At 39.6% G+C, this 16,894-nt stretch overlaps 1 protein-coding gene across 2 annotated transcripts in view; it reads left to right on the top strand.

Moving 5' to 3' along the window:
- The first annotated feature begins 1,180 nt into the window (after positions 1-1,180).
- LOC129771544 (28S ribosomal protein S9, mitochondrial) overlaps positions 1,181-16,894 on the top strand; it is an 86,037-nt gene continuing 70,323 nt past the window's right edge. Inside the window, exons 1-6 of one of the 2 annotated variants that reach the window (XM_055775295.1) lie at positions 1,181-1,566; positions 1,621-1,830; positions 1,891-2,064; positions 5,602-5,687; positions 5,751-5,995; positions 6,056-6,171. In XM_055775295.1, coding sequence (XP_055631270.1) covers positions 1,498-1,566; positions 1,621-1,830; positions 1,891-2,064; positions 5,602-5,687; positions 5,751-5,995; positions 6,056-6,171 — 900 coding nt within the window. In that variant the 5' untranslated portion in view covers positions 1,181-1,497. The remainder of the gene's footprint in view (positions 1,567-1,620; positions 1,831-1,890; positions 2,065-5,601; positions 5,688-5,750; positions 5,996-6,055; positions 6,172-16,894) is intronic. The other variant, XM_055775294.1, reaches the window with a different exon arrangement.

Here is a 16,894-nt window from a genome sequence, read left to right as displayed (position 1 = left end):
CTATTCACGGATAATCGGGATTCTACTGTAACTTGAATTAACACGTGATGTTTTTTCACCTGTGATTTTCCCAGATCTTCTCATTCTCCAAATTTTATAGCGGAGTGTGAAGAAACACACAACTTAGACTAAAGTGGCTGCCCCGCTCGCTAGCGCAAAGAATGACCGAGTTCAATGTTAAAAACATTCCTAAGACGTTGTTAATTTTCATTCACTCTCTCACCATTACATTGTCAGTTACTTTGAGGTTTTGATTTGTATCGCGAAAAGTACTGTATTTTGCTATTTTAGGTACAGTAATTTACATTTAATGCGACATTTTTCTAATTGGACAGACCTGTATGCGACACGTTTAGTTAGACATTTTTGTAAACATCGAGTTCAGGCCCAAATTATGGCCCCACATTGACATTCGCCGCCAGACGTCGACGCTGTACCACTCTCATCTTCAATGTCCAATTACAGGTCAAATCGCGTCCAGTGCGACACTGATTGGTTCTCCGGCATGTCGCATTAAATGTAAATTACTATATCAGCTTTCCAAACCAAAAGCTTTCATTTATGATTCCTACAATTTCAGAAGTTTATAAATTTTAATTGCAATCGCAAAAAAGACTAACAAACATTAAATGTCCGCTTGCAAATCTGGCAACTCAGTCTGAAAGTCCGTGAGGTAAAACGTCAACATCATGCATCCATATGAAATGTCACGATATTGATGCTCGAAAATCAGAAAATCCGGATTTCTGCGTTGTCGGCCATGTTCAGCTGTCATTATGCTCTCAGATGTCATCATATTGTCAATAAATTTGACCGTGTAAGGTCCGCTTATGAAATGTCACGATATTGATGCTCGAAAATCAGAAAATCTGGATTTCTGCGTCGTCGGCCATGTTCAGTTGTCATTATGCTCTAAAAAAAATATTGTCAATAAAGTTGACAGTGTAAGGTCCGTTTTAAAGCAACCCACCGGTGGGGATGCTCTTAGCAAAGGAGAAGTGGTCTCACCTTCTATAATCAGGTATATTGATCAGAACATGCTTTCATGAAAAGTCAATGGTGCGTAGAAAAGCGCCATATGGGTATAATTATTTTAGTAAACAAAATGTAAATCACGGTAGTCCGATAAACCCAGGGGTACGACTAAAACGTCAAATCCCTCATATTGCCAGTGTACCCAATATTGCTGCGGTTTACTGACATTTTGGTTCAATCAATTACTGTTGTGTACAACTCGGTGCGGTTATATAGTCGAATAGTAGCTAACTTTAAACTCCATGTTAAATGTGAACACCTCCATGTGAAACCGGAATATGAAAATCGCTCATGCAGTTAGAAAAAAGCAGCGCATTTTTCGATTTCAATCCTCGTAAATGATATGTTGATAAACAAATGACGCCATATTGATTTTGATTTTGATTAGACATATTCAATTGATGTCTAACCCCTGGATAAACCACGATATTTAGCTAAACCACCAGAAAAGAATAACTGAAAATGTCATGGATTTTGGGTGTTTCGTCCAGATTTATTCGTTCATCTCCGCTTACATTAAACAACCTATTGGTAGGAATATTGTTTGAATTACAAATTTAATATATACTGAATCAATATTTATAGTATTGCACAACCACTTCAACGCCCAAAGTGGACGATGCGTCTGTAACTAAACAGAGGAAAATAAGTAAAGCTATGAAATCATACCTGGAACGTGCGAGAGGTCATGATGAGTTTATGAAAGTGCAAAACTTAGAATATAATCTTGGCAAACGCCACCTAGCCAATATGATGGGAGAAGACCCTGAAACGTTCAACCAAGATCAAATTGACGTAAATATTATTTGAGACTACTTTTAATTATCTTACTATTAATTATCTATGTAACTGCAGGAGGCTATTGAGTATCTATTCCCGTCGGGGCTGTATGATAAAAAAGCGCAACCGATGATGAAAACACCTGCAGATATAATTCCTCAGAGGAAGGCTGCCGAATTCGATGAAACTGGAAGACCATACCACAGTTTGTTTTTCACCGGAAGGCCTAATTATTACAAACTCTTATTTGTAAGTACTTTGACAATTTCATTGACAATTGGTCGGGGTTCTGCCAAAACGAACCAAGCGCCAAAAACATTATTTTGAGATTGTTTCATTTGAAGTTTGGGCTCCCACTAATTAACTTATCAAATCAAATCTATCATTTTATCGCTCACGCGTTACAAACAGAATGTGAAACATAATACTTCCTTTCATGCTGTGAGCACACATCTTCGTCAATTTCTGTTTCAGAACCTTTAGAAATATGGAAAATACAAAATTATGTTGCTGCTAGACACGAAAAACTTCGTTCTCTTTGCAGCCAGAGTGAACCAAGTATATGCTAGCTATTAACATAATATCATTACACAACACATTAGTATTTTGTAACGGCTCTTGACTAATTTCATGAATGGTATATATATTGACTCACTTTTGATGTTTTTGACAAAATAATATCTTAATGGTTCGTTGTGCTTGAACACAATTTTGAAAAATGCAGATCAGTGCTTCTACACTTCATGGCAGCCCTTAGGTTGTCTTACTTACCAGATCCCGATGACATCTGATTGCAGGAGCTGTCCGAAACAGAAAAAAATCTGTTAAAGATTCGGATCTGCCTTCTTGGAGAAAACTTGGAGAAATCGTCCGATGCCATATTGTGGGTTTTTTTATCTGTATTTTAGTGACTTTCAACCAGTCTTCCGAAAAACACTTACACATGTCCACGCGATGTGAAAATTCCATGTTTTTGTTTGAATTCGCACATGATTCTCGCTAGTGTTGAGTGTCTATCCCCAACACGAACAATGATACACAAACATAGACATGTGAAAACAAACACGATATTTATAATTCAAGAACATCATGTACAAACATATCACCCGATGTCGCAGTATTCATTGCTTTCGTTTCGTTTTTTCATACACGGAAAGAAATTATTCATCCCAAAACATTTCTTCGTAGAATACTTTTTCACAGTTCGCATTTCAAAAATTGCACGAACTAAGAGGCTATAAGTTCATGCACCAAAATATATATTTTTATTAAGGCTCATATGGCGTCAGCCTAACGGGGCCGGGAGTTCAATATTTTGACAATGTTTGCTTACAACTATGTTAGTAATATGTAACCGATTACTCGCGGTTGGCTCGAGGTTAGTATTAAAAGTGTTCTCATAATTGGGATGTTGCAGTCGTCAGTGCTCTGTACGTGTGCCCGACATGGGATACTTCCTATTGGGATGCAGCTGACCGTTAATCAGCAACGACCCCCTAGTCTGCACCCCATGTCTAGCGTGGTGCGTCTTTTTCGACTCGAGGAATCCAGGATAGAATGATCACTAGCCGGCGCAAAAATCAGCTCGTATAGAGTTGTCATGAGCGGTACAACCTTTGGCTCTTGTTGAATCATCAGTGGACTGCACAACCTTCGGCCCGTGTATCTGCAAAGAGTGTGTGTATGTATTGCCGCGACTAAGTAAAAGTTTATAGATCGTTTATGCACATTTTGCAAGTCTGATTAAATAATCCTTGGTTTCGTTCAAAGAAAACATTCTCTGAATAGAAAGAAGCTTTCTATTTTTTTGCGTGCATGTTGGCAATTAAAGTCTGGTGAGCCGACTGCATGTGCTCCCGTGGCCGAGTGGTTAGCGTCAAACCTAACATGCCGGGGGTTCGGGTTCGATTCCCGTTCTGGTCGGGGAAATTTTTCTTCAAAGAAATTTCCTCTGACTTGCACTGTGTTCACGCGTATTCTAGAGCTTGCCACTCAGAATGCATTCAAGGCGTGTTATTTGGCATAGAAATCTCAACTAAGTACTAATGAAAATGACGCAAGTAATACTACGTTGAGACGGCGGAGTTCCTCTAGGAACGTTAGTGCCATATAAGAAGAAGAAGAAGAGCCGACTGCATAGCGGGCGATGTCGTACAAATGCTGACCAAAAATATAAATACAGTAATCGTTCGCTAACTGGTCCTGGTTTAACTGGTCCTGGTTTAACTGGTCTGCTGTTTAACTGGGCGAACGTTAACTGGTCTTTGGACCAGTTGAAAATCAGAATTTCGTAAACAATCGACGCCATATTCAAATGAAAGATTTGCTGTGAGGGGCATTCGAATGTAATTTTAAATGTTATGAAAATAGACATTATTTTCGAACGACAAAAACATTGATTAAACTACAGAAAAATAATTTTCTCAAATCATATGTCATACCTGTTGTCGCACTCAATGCGAAACTTTCATTGGAATCCTTTTGTTTATCCAATTACAGGAGCAATGCGAATCAAACAATTCATTGAAGTTTCCCTCGATTTTATTTGACGTTTAACATGCCGGACCAGTTAAAACGCGAATGTCGATAAGTGGTCTTCCCTTTTCGCCCAGTTAGTGAATGTTTAATGTACCCAAAAATTAGTTTTAGATGCAACCTCCAGCGGCACACAGCAGAACCAGCAGAGAAATTAAAGCGGCTAAAACACACCATTAATTTCTCGATGTTATCACAAACTGAATGAAGGAAAAAACTAAAAGCTACACTTACACTGCACTACATATGCTATGTGTGCATGCGATTGCATCATCCTTTCTTCTCCTCTTCTCCGCTCGTTTTATAGCTCGGGTCGCGATCGTCGCGAACAAGCAGTATTGGCCATTTGTATTCAAAGATCCAGACAAAATTGTTGCTCCCGTGGTCGAGTGGTTAGCGTCACGCCTAACATGTCACTGCTGAATAATTCAATTTTAGTACTTGTTCAAATAGCTAATAATAGCGAATGTTACATGAATTCAATAAATAAATTGATGCGTGCACTAAATAATGATCTCAAATGTGAAAAACTCTCATATCAATCGATGTTTATTTTGTTCAGAACAGAAAAAGAGGTTTATTTTATTTGCCCAATATTTTTGATGAAGCACCCATTGTCATGAAAGGAAAGCATTTTTTCCATGTCAACATACCAACACACCACGCGTTGAGTGGTGGTGGTGTGGTGTCCGATTCGCTACTTCTACTCTACGCACTGCCGGTGCTTGGGGTGAAAATGCAAGAGAAACTGTACACCATGTTCGAACATCATGTGAAACATTGGGATTAAACATCGTATGTCCAAACCACGAATACAAACATGTCACGTTTTCTAATATAGGTACGAAAAAATCATGTTTGTACTCAAACACAAAACTGTGAACAGCAGCGTGGACATGTTTATTCCGGACGCAGTGTTTTTTGTGAAACATGGAAGATTGCTTTCAACACATTTGGCTGGTTCGTCACTTTGCTTACATTTTTGGAAGAATGTCGGGAGTGAGAATTGAACTCGTGACCTTTAGCGTTAGAGGTATGGATGTTACCACTACGCCAGATCGCCTCCCCATATTGTGGATTTAAGGTTCGCTTTGGACAGAATTTTTCTTTTGGAACGGTTGTAAATTATCCCAATAACATGGTCATTTTACAGTCGATACAGTCGACTCAATTCTGAAAAAATGGCGCTTGGTTCATTTTGACAGAACCCCGACCAATTAAGCCATTTAATCAATGAAAATATTGTTTCAGGATATACACGAAAGCATCCATAGTTTGAATGAAGTAGAAAATCGAATTGTGGTAAAACATGTGGATCCGGACCTTTCTCAAAAATTGTGAGGACTTTTTTCAACACAAACATTGCTGTATATTAACTATCTGTTGTTTTTTATTCGTAGAAGTGCCGTAGGATCTGAATGGATTTCAAAAAATATTTTAGAGAAGAAACTACTTGAAGATATTTCTGATAAAGAGTATGAGAACTTTGTAAATGCAATGTCACGCCTCATGCAGCATCCCATTTCATATACAAAAAAATATTTTATCGAAAATTATCGAAAGCCATTATTAACCAAAACACACATAAGCCAAATACCAAAACCACATATCGATGAAAACGGAAGGAGTTTCATCACAGTTTATGGTATGTACAAACATTCAAATGTTCAATTCAAAAGTCAAATTATTGTTTTTTTGTGTATAGAGTGTCTTAGGAAGTCAGCACGAGGAGACGTAACAGTTTATTTCCCTGGAACCGGCAAGATTAGCGTAAATGGACAAGATATTACTTACTTCGAAGATGTGCAGTCGAGAGAACAGGTATGTTATGTTTAGTTCTTGATGTATGATTTATGGGACGAGAAGCCTGGTTGAAAACGTTACAGGAAGCTTGTGTCCAAAACAGAACCGAATAGTTGACGTAGGATTATGTTAGGCCACGTGCTGCATATTGATTGTGTCGTTATTTATCATTAAAGTCTTCGATAATAATTTGGTGACTCTTGAAAGGACTGTTTAATTTGATTGGTTTGATTTTGATCATAAGCACTAAGTTCCGTCACAAATACTAATTAACACCATGTGCTCTGACGGAGCATTAGGGAGAGATGTGATATTTTTCAGTTTTTTTTGCACAAGGATCGCGTTAAAAAACCTCGTGAAATGGAAGATTCCGCGTCAGAAAAAAAACTAGTAAAAAACCGTAAAACTAGTAAAAAACAAATGAAACACAAATTCCTGCATTACTCGAGAATTAATCAAGAAAATGAAACCAAATTTGGCATGTGGAGGTTTTAGGGTGCAATACATTTTTTACGGTGATTAGATACTCCTCCCTCCTCTCTAAGGGGGGGGGGGGGGGAGGTGTGCCATACAAATGAAACACAAATTTCTACGTTACTCGCAAATTAATCACGCAAATGCAACCAAATTTTGCATATGGAGGTTTTAGGGTGCAAGAAATGTTTCTATGGTGGTTAGACACTCCACTCCTCTCTCTAAGGGGAGCTGCCATACAAATGAAACACAAATTTTCTCATTACTCGAGAATTAACCAAGCAAATGAAACCAAATTTGGCATGTGGAGGTTTTAGGGTGCAATAAATGTTTACAAATACATACAAATGCAACACAAATTTCTGCTAATCAAGCAAACGGAACTAAATTTGGCATGTGGAGGTTTTATAGGGAAGAAACATTTCTAAGGTGGCTCGACACTTCTCCCCCCATCTAAGGGGGCTCCCATACAAATGAAACACAAATTTCTGCATAGCTCGAGAACTAACCAAGCAAACGAAACCAAATTTGGCATGTGGAGGTTTTAGAATGCAATGTTTCTATGGTTCGACACTCCTCTCCGTTCTTTTAGGGTTTGCTGTAGGGTACCAATGAAAATGGTCATCTCGAGTTTCAAAAAGTTACCCCATAAAAAATGTTCACCACCTCGAAAAAACACCCTATGCCAAATATTAGCTCAATCGGACTTAAGGGAGAGTGGCGCAAAGCGGTCAAAGTTTGAGTTTTTTGAAAATCGAAAAATCACCCAAGCGAGTAAAGGAAATCAGGGTTTTCGAAAAAAAAAATTTTGGTGCCGAATGTCCTAAAATTGCATGAAACATTGCATTTTTGACAAAACATTTTTTGTCAAAAATCGACACTTTGGGACTTTTTTTCGGCATGCGAAACGAAAAGTATGGTTTAGGGTGATAATAAAAATAGTTATCTCGATTTTCCATTCGGAACTTGCTACGAAATGTTGATTTGCACAATAATGTACCCTATGCAAAATATTACGCACGATTTTCTTCGAATTCCGACATTCCGCACGAACTACGGCCACAATGAGCCAATCAGTAGTATGTATCGTGTGTTTAATCTTTGTTATTGCGTTTTTGATTTCCATTTGTCCCGCTCTGCTAATAAAAGTAGGTTTCGTGAAGTGCTCCGTTAGTTTAGTTTAGCTTATTATATTGTGTCCCATTAGTTTAGTCTAGGTTTACCATTAAGTACAGGGTTTTCCATTTCGGGCTTCCGAAAGTATACAGCCCTGCGCTGACAACCGTTTGACATAGCTGTCAACCAAAGCGTCATATCGTTAGTTGAATGTCTGCCATTTTACAATATGGATCGTTTTAGCATTGTACAACGTGTTAATTTTGTTAAATTATACTATAAAAATGAAGGAAAACCGGCAAATGTTTTTCGAGCGTTACGAACGGATTTTGGTCGTCATGGACGGCCTACAGAGCACACAATCGCTAATGTAGTGCGTAAATTCGAACAAACTGGATCCGTAGCGGATATTGTGAAACCTGTGCATCATCGTAATGTGCGTTCGGCCGAAAATATTGCTGCTGTTGCTGCCAGTGTGGAGGATGACCCGAATGTTTCGATTCCACGGCGTGCTCAGCAATTGGGCTTGTCAAACACATCATTGTGGCGAATTTTGCATTTGGACTTGCACCTACATCCATATGAAGTCCAACTGGTACAAAAATTAGAGCGTGGTGACCATGGAATGCGTCGGGCATACGTCGATTGGGTGAACGAACAACAGCAGCAAAATGCTGAATTTTCGCATCAAATTTTCTTCAGCGATGAGGCACATTTCGAGCTCGGTGGCTATTTGAACACCCAAAATTTCCGTATATGGGGCTCAGAAAATCCACACGTGATTGTTGAGAGGCCATTGCATCCGCCAAAAGTCACTGTTTGGTGCGCATTATGGTCTGGTGGAGTCATCGGGCCGTATTTCTTTGAAAATGAGGACGGCGAGACGGTAACTGTGAATGATGAGCGCTATGGCCGCATGTTAACCGATTTTTTTTTGCCACAATTTGAAGATATGGATACGGATGACATGTGGTTTCAGCAGGACGGCGCCACGTGCCACACAACACGACCGAACATGGCCATATTGCAAACGAAATTTGAGGGACGCATAATTTCGCGTTTTGGTGATGCCAATTGGCCTTCCAGATCATGCGATTTGAACCCGCTAGACTTTTTTTTTGTGGGGTTATGCGAAATACCTTGTCTATGCCAACTCTCCGCAAACTCTTGAACATTTGAAAGACAACATTCGTGAAGTTATGACCGAGATACCGCCCCATATGTGTCGAAAAGTCATCGAAAATTACCTGTTCCGGATCAAGGTGTGCGAGGAAGCCCTAGGCGGACATTTGAATGATGTTGTATTTCACACATAATGGCATAAACCAAACTTTAATTTGAAATAAAAGTTTCATCGAAATTCGAATTCTAAGTGTGTTTTATTTCAATTTACTTTCGGAATTTAAAGTTGGAAAACCCTGTAGAATAAGATATCTGATGTTAAATTTAAGTACAGTATGTGTCATTAGGATTATTTAAATCTGTCGATGCTTAAAAGGAGGAGGTTTTATGCCCATTTAAGAAAAAATGAGCCATGAGCTACACTTAAATTGGCTTCTCCCTCACTCCAAAAAAATAAATAAATAAATAAATAGGGTGTTTTTTCGAGGTGGTAAACATTTTGTATAGGGTAACTTTCTGAAATTTTAGGGTCGATTTTTTCCCATACATTCATTGGCACCCTAGTGGGCTGTTATACAAATGAAAAACAAATTTCTGCATAACTCGAAAACTAATCAAGCAAATGGATCCAAATTTGGCGTCTGGATATTTTTGGGGACGCGAAACGTTTCTATGGTGAATAGACACTCCTCCCCCCTCTTTAATGGGAAAAGGGGGGAGGGATCTGTCTTTATTCTATCATTTTTTCTGTATCAAACATTTATTCCATGTAACGGAGAAACATGTTATTTGCAAGTGTTTGAAAAATCTTGAACGAGAATTGTGTCTGAAAATAATTCGATACTATAATGATGAGTTTTGGTAGAAGTACTAGGATTTTTTTTAGTAAAAGGTAAATTCAACAGGGTCGATTAGAAGATCAATCAATGAACAGTTCTGCGATTGAACTCATGAACTTGCCCTTAGTAAGAAAACGTGAATGTTGAATGGCATTGATAACAAAAAAAAAACAAATTTCGAGCGGTACGAAGTTTGCCGGGTCAGCTAGTAACACATAAAAAGGCACCTCAAATTAGACAGTCCGTTTTCGAATGATGCGCGAACGAAAAATTTGGCAATCGATTTTGATATTTATGGATTTAAGTACTTTGTTTCGGCTTTGAAGTTATTTCCAGCGAACTGCTACCAGAATGTTTTGCAATGAATGATCGGTTATTTATTTATTTATCTATTGTAGACCTATACATTCTTAATACTACTCAAAACTACTTACTTCAAACTAAAGAGAGCTGGCTGGATAATTTATCCGTTTAATTCAAAAGAGGATTTTAACGAGTTACATAAGCAAAAATGTTTATTATTTATTTATTTCGTCGAACCAACGTAGACCAAATATGCTGCCCAAATATTACAGTGAAATTTAGCTATATTTTATTCTATTCAGATAGTCTTTGAGCTTTGACCTTGCCATGGTTACATCAATTATTTCACTGTGTTCGTTACAGAGGCTCATCATACGATTAATAGAAGAATATTTGGCATAATTCGTTCTTCGGTAATCTATGTAGAAAATGTTAGGGTTTCTCAGGTGCCTAATGGGTGCGTAAAAGTTCAGGTTTCCTAATATTTCTTTTGAGTCCACTCGTTGTGATATGATGCCAATAATAAATAGAATCATGGTAGAGTTCCGACGTTCTTTTAAGCATTTCATATTGATTAGCATCCATTCGCTATCCAACTCTTGACGAGTAAAGTTCAGTGTCGTTATTGTGCGTTGCCACTTTTACTATTGTGCGATTGGTATAGTGTACGAGTGAAGGTCATTGCTGTCCGCTTTCGAATTGACCTTTTGTGAAGTGGAACAAAGGAAGCAGCGCTCTTGCAGCTTGCAGCCCTTGGCGGCTGTTGAACATCGGCATAACGGGATCGCCATCGTGTGGCTGTCGTTAACGGGAATTATCATCACGTAACCGTGTGAGCTATTCTTGCGCTATTGTGTTGATCCATAGCGCGTAGCCTCTGTCTCTCCCTGGTTAGGGCAGTAGAGCGCAGTATCGGAACAACTTTTATATTAAGGTACACCTATTTAATATTAATATTATTATTCAACTCATTTGTTCATTGTTTAATGAACATAAATTATTATCATAATTTATTTTTGTTTTGTTATTTTTTTTTTTCGAGATTATTGTTAAAATCAATAATATATTAGAAATAAGACAGAAATTTTTGTAAAATGGAGGATAGTGGAGGATCTCCAGAGATGGAGATCTCCGATAATGAATCCCATTTAAGATCTGGGAAAAAACATAAACGAGTCCCTCAAAAAGAAGATAATTCTTCTGGGGACGAATCTGCTCAATTGAGTCACTTGTAATACTAACCTCGAGCCAACCAACGCGAATTGAGCTTCGTTTACGAGTTCAGGGGAGCGTAAAAGATAATAATTGATTTTCAGGCGGAATGAACACTTTTTTCATTCTAGACGGCTTTCTATAAATGAGAAATATTAGTCTAACTAATTATTTCTCTGAGTGTGACGATTAATCGATTATTTGGGGCGATTAACACAGGTGTATGGCACGATTCTCGCTATCTCATTCTACCTACCGTCACCGCCTATCTCACTATCCCTCTGCTGAAAAAGTTCATCATCGACATCACGATATGTCAGTTTGTGGTAAATTGGTAATTCGCGACGACAGTGGCATTGTGTCGACGTCTGGTGGCGACTTCGAATTAGGGCCATAATTTGGGTCCCAAATTCGTTAGTGTGATCTCTATCAGATTAGATGATGATGATGATGTTGAATTAAAGAGGCTTTAAACTTTTCAGTTCATTCGCCTCTAATATCAGATTAGAAGACGCGAAGCCGGTTTTTAAATTTTAAAATTTGAATGAAAATTTCCACATCATGTTATTATGTATTTCTGACTTTCATTCAACCATATGGCTATACAATTCCAACATTGTGACTGAATTTTTTTATTATAATATAAAGTTATCTTCACAAAAAAAATTCGTATGAGACCTTTTCCCCACCTGCAATTCAAGTGTTTTTAATTTAAATAGAATACTAATTTGATATAGAAAAGCTAATTTTCATTCATAATTTTAATTCTGAAAACGTTCATTCCGACTGAAAATCAGCTATACTTTGACGCTCCCCTAAACTAGTAAACGAAGCTCAATGCCGTCAACGCGGATCGCTATTTTGAAGAAAACAAATACTTTTGACGTTGGAGATGTTGGCACCAAAAACATGGCGGGTGTCATACGGCTGGATTAATCGTATCGAATAACAAACTGCTGAAAAGTATTCGATTAGCTGATGAACGATTTATTTAAAAAAATCGGGGATCACTAGATGCGCTCCGCTGTGGGCGCGTCACTTTTAGGCTAGGCGCAAATTGAGAGGCGTATAGCGCTCGTGAGCTAATACGAGACGGCCAACGCGACTCATATGTGCCTATATGTGCCATGAACGTAACGTGGCGGTGCGCATATTGATTCGCAGTTTGGTGTAAACAACGTGCCACTCGCATACAATATCTGATCCACACAGAGTTGCGCGATATATTTATTTACTAATTCAACAATCCGACCGGCGCAACCATACAGTGCCAGACTCACGGTGCTATATGATTGTTCACCAACACAACCATCATAGCCGGCACGACAAGCACGAGAAACTGTGGTTCAGCCACAGCGTCACGCGAGTCGTGTCTCACGAGCGCTGGGCCATCTCGCGTCTCCTCGTCAATTTGCGCCGTTCTATCTGTTTTCATTAGCCATAAAAACAGGGACTATATCGCGCCAAGTTACTCGCACTATACGCGTCTCAATTTGCGCTTGGCCTTATGGTTGCACAGAAACGGGTTTCTTCTTGCCGCTGACGGTACAGCTTCTTACTGCCGACGGTGCAGTTTCATTGCTGCTGCTGATGTTGCTATTCTTCTTGCTGCTGCTTGCTTCTCTGTGTACTGCCCCACTGCTCACGCAAAACTGAATCGAATGCCGGTTCGGTTCTTGTTTTTACAGGGACTAACCCAAAGGTCATTCGTCCCTTGAATCAAATGCCGCGGGTAGCACTGTCTTATATGCCATCGAGCACAGCGTATTTTAGTGATGGCACGCTCATAGTGGCAATGTGGAAAGGGTGCACGTGGTGTGTGGTGTGCAAATTCTGCATGCTGCGATATGTTGTCACTTCAGTTCGGATGGTTCTGTTCGGAACTGAACATTCTCCCTCAGGTAAAAAGTGGAAGATTCGGAAATAAGGTAATTGACTATAGGCAAAGGTGCAAGTTTGTGTATTGGTCATCTAAATGTATCTGTTTTCCTCTGGACATTCACTATTCTTAACTTCGGTCTGGCATAACTGGGTGGATAACTAGAATAGCGGTAACGACGTTGAATGGTACACTTTCTTTAGACTGTTTTCACACGCTTTTCTTTAGCTTCCCGAAGCCCACCGAAATGTGGCGCACTGGGTGGAATCGTTCTCCGTCGATGTTTCATCTCGAAAGGATGTTTTGAATTGCTGATACGACCACCTACTCGTAGAAGCAATGCTTGTCTAGAAACGGTCTAAAGTTGTTTAGACGGTAGTTGGACTCTCCTGACCTGATGCACTCGATCTCTTTCGCAAACTCTTGTTTCTCATCAAATGTGAAGCCGCTTGATGTTCAGGTATGGTGAGCTATGGCGAGAGCAACCGGTCTTTTTTCTTCGTTTTAGCATTTGACACGTAGCGTAGTATGTATGCCAAATTCCGTTGACATTTTCGGAACGAATTGATTTTAGTCAGCAACGGGAATTCGTCGTAGTTCTTCACTGATAATGCGATCAATGGAATCCTCAGCTCAGGAATTTCACGATCCGTTAGTGTGACTGGTGTTTCTTCTTGGTAATTGTTTGTTTGCAATACATTCCACCCAATATCATTTTCACCTAACTCTTCAGCAGATTGTCTTCGCGATACGGTATCCGCAGGGTTCTGGTCTATTCAAAAATCTGTCAGCTGGAAAGCGTTGTCTTTCAATGGAAGATGCACGATGAAACGACCACTGTCTTCTTGATTATGGGTTGCAGCAAAAATTCACATTGCTCCTACTCGCTCGATGGAACTATTTCTGGTGACACACCTTTCATTTCTCGGAATTTCTGGATCAACTGGACCAACACTAACAGCACGAGAATGAATCGCAAGATTGGAAGAGGAACTTTCGCGCAGCTTGCCTCCCACTAACCATCCCAATTGAGAGTTGTGAAGGCTAGGGAGGTCGTCGTTCAGTATCAAACACCCTTGCTTCATGATGTCGTAAAACCAATCCTTCCAATAAACAAATCAACTTGGCTGGGCTCATTGAAGGATGGATCAGCCAGTTGTGGAAGTTCCGAATTTTGCAAATTTATTTTCACCGATGGTGAGACCAAGCAATTCACAATGAAGGATAAATCTTCGCATCTAAAGTGGACGTGCACGGTACATTTTTGTTTGATAGTTGACCTTACACTGCCTATGCCTGTTATCGGGTCACTTACTTCTTCCACATCAATACCAAATGAGGTGACAAATGATTGGATTATAAAACTCACCTGGGAACCACAGTCTAGCAGAGCTTTACACACACGAGGACGTTGCTGATCATCATAAATATCAACGAGAGCAGTGAGCAACACCACCTGACTCGCTGGATTATTCCGGTTGTTGGAGTGTGCTGCTGTTACCGTTAGTTGGTTATTGAAACACGATTTCTTCAAACGGCAGTTCTTCACGCTGTGTCCACGCCTTAAGCAGTTGAAGCAGGCATTTTTCTCCCTGTCTTTGGACAGCCTATTGAACAACGAACTCTTGAATGTTGGATGGGCCTCTTCACACATTTCACATCGCTGATCCGCCGTTGTAGCTGCGTTGCTTCGTTGTCGGTCGTTGGGATCTAGATTCTTCACAAGAACCATGGCATCTCTCCAGAACTGAGACGTGGTCTTTCAAGAATCGGATGGTATTCTCGTAGGTAGGAAACTCTCCTCGCTTGATGGTGGACTCCCACTGTTTCTTTGTAGTAGCATCCAATGCACGTGCGATCAGATGAACGACAATTAGCTCCGATACTCCGGTGAACTGCTGGTTGAGGAATTTTAAATTCTGCACGTAACCACTGATGGACTCGACCAGCAATCGTAGCTCAACGTAATCCTGTGTCTGCAATTTCTTCGTATCAAGTAAGCCAGCGATATGAATGTAAATCATTCACCGTTTGTCCTCGAATCGTTCTTCCAATAGTTGCCAGGCGTGCTCGTAGTTTCCGTCGCTAATTGTTTTCACGTCGATTATTCCTGCTGCGTCACACACCAGAGCTTTCTCAAGGTGGTACAGCTTTATACGTGGTGCTTCGTTTTTATGATTTTAAATTTTCCCAGTTCTCGTACTTTCCTTCAAACATGGGAATGACACGAGGAAGGGGCTGCTGGATCACGACGGATTGTTGATACACTGCTAATGGCATTGCTTGGTGAAGATGATTCGGTTGAGGTGCGGTCAATTTCTCTAGCCAGGTTTCGAGAATGGTTGACACCTCTTCGTGCAACGTTTCTAAAAGCAGTAACTTTGGATCTTGATCCTTTCGCTGGTTGGGTGGAATACTTGCCATCACTTGTTGATGATATTGGTGGTACTCAGTTTAGGAAGTTTCCACTTTTCTGATGTAGACCTTCAATTAAGCAGGAGTAAGCTCAGTCTGGTTCACTTGGCTCAAAATATGTATGATCGATGACATTGGACTTGGCGTGAGGAACACGACAACTATTATGGCGAAAAGCCTCTTAAATAAAGACAAAAAAAGAAAACTATTATATTGACTGAATCATCCAGAATGCCGATAAAACTCTTTGATACAAATATTTGATAGCAATGACAAGGGCCGACAAATGTATGCTTTCATTGACTGAGGGGCGCGAACGCTCCGCGAAGCGATTTGAGAAGATTGTCAAATTAATTCTAAGGATCAACATGTACTGTTGGTTGCTCGCTGTCTAGAGCACTGAAATTGGAATAATCAATTTCTTGAATATCTGAGTAGTTGTTCGGTATCTCCTAGCAAAATTACTTCTCCAACGCAGAACAAAACATCTCAGCAGACGCAGAACTGTAACAGAAAATCCGAACCTGTTATGTCGTGGCTGTGGAGGCGTAAGCAATACCATTAAACAAAACTTCAACTTCAGTTTTTCATCGAAGAACACAACTCTCAACGTTGAAAAATACCTTGAATCGCTTTCAACCCGAAAACAATGAAATCACGAAAGTTGAAAAATTTAAAAAGTAACAAATTAGTCATTCACGATTCAGACATCCAATTCATCCAAGTAGCAAGGCTTTCCAAAAAGTATTTCTCAATGATAGGTTGTTTAGTTTTATCAAAAAAAGAAAATGATTTCATATTCATATTTTCATATCGATATTTTCATTTTTATTCAATAACTAGCTGACCCGGCAGACTTCGTCCCGCCCAAAATTTGTTTTTTGTTTTCAATACATTAAACATTTATTGCACCCTAACACCTCAAGCTGCCTAATTTGGTTGCTTTTACTTGATTAATTCTCGAGTAATGCAGAAATTTAAGTTTCATAACTTTCGTAATCGTTACCTTTCTTAACCGCATCGTATTGTAATAACTTTTAATAACTCTATTGTGAAAGTTTTGGTGGCCCTGAAAAACGCCTATAGATTCATTTTTGTTGTCACGATGTCGAATTTTTGTCCTCATTTTGTCATTTTGTGTGCTGAAAGCTCGTTGGTCGTTGTTGATGATATTCGTGGAACAGTGGCCTTGAAGCCCCCGCAGACTGCAGACTTTCAATCGTCCAATAGTCTGATGAGTACAGAGAGGTATGCATTCGCGCATAATGCATCGTTTCAGTTGGGTCGGTGTTTGCACTAGCCAAAACTGTCCAAAATTTTCGGTCGATGGAATGTCTGTAGTCTGCAGGGTGGTAACTCAACCGGGAAAACCGGGAAATAG

The sequence above is a fragment of the Toxorhynchites rutilus genome, chromosome 2 (assembly GCF_029784135.1).
Source record: "Toxorhynchites rutilus septentrionalis strain SRP chromosome 2, ASM2978413v1, whole genome shotgun sequence".
Classification (NCBI taxonomy): Eukaryota; Metazoa; Arthropoda; class Insecta; order Diptera; family Culicidae; genus Toxorhynchites; species Toxorhynchites rutilus.
Note: the sequence above shows the minus strand (reverse complement) of the source record. Positions and strands in the feature narration are given on the sequence as shown.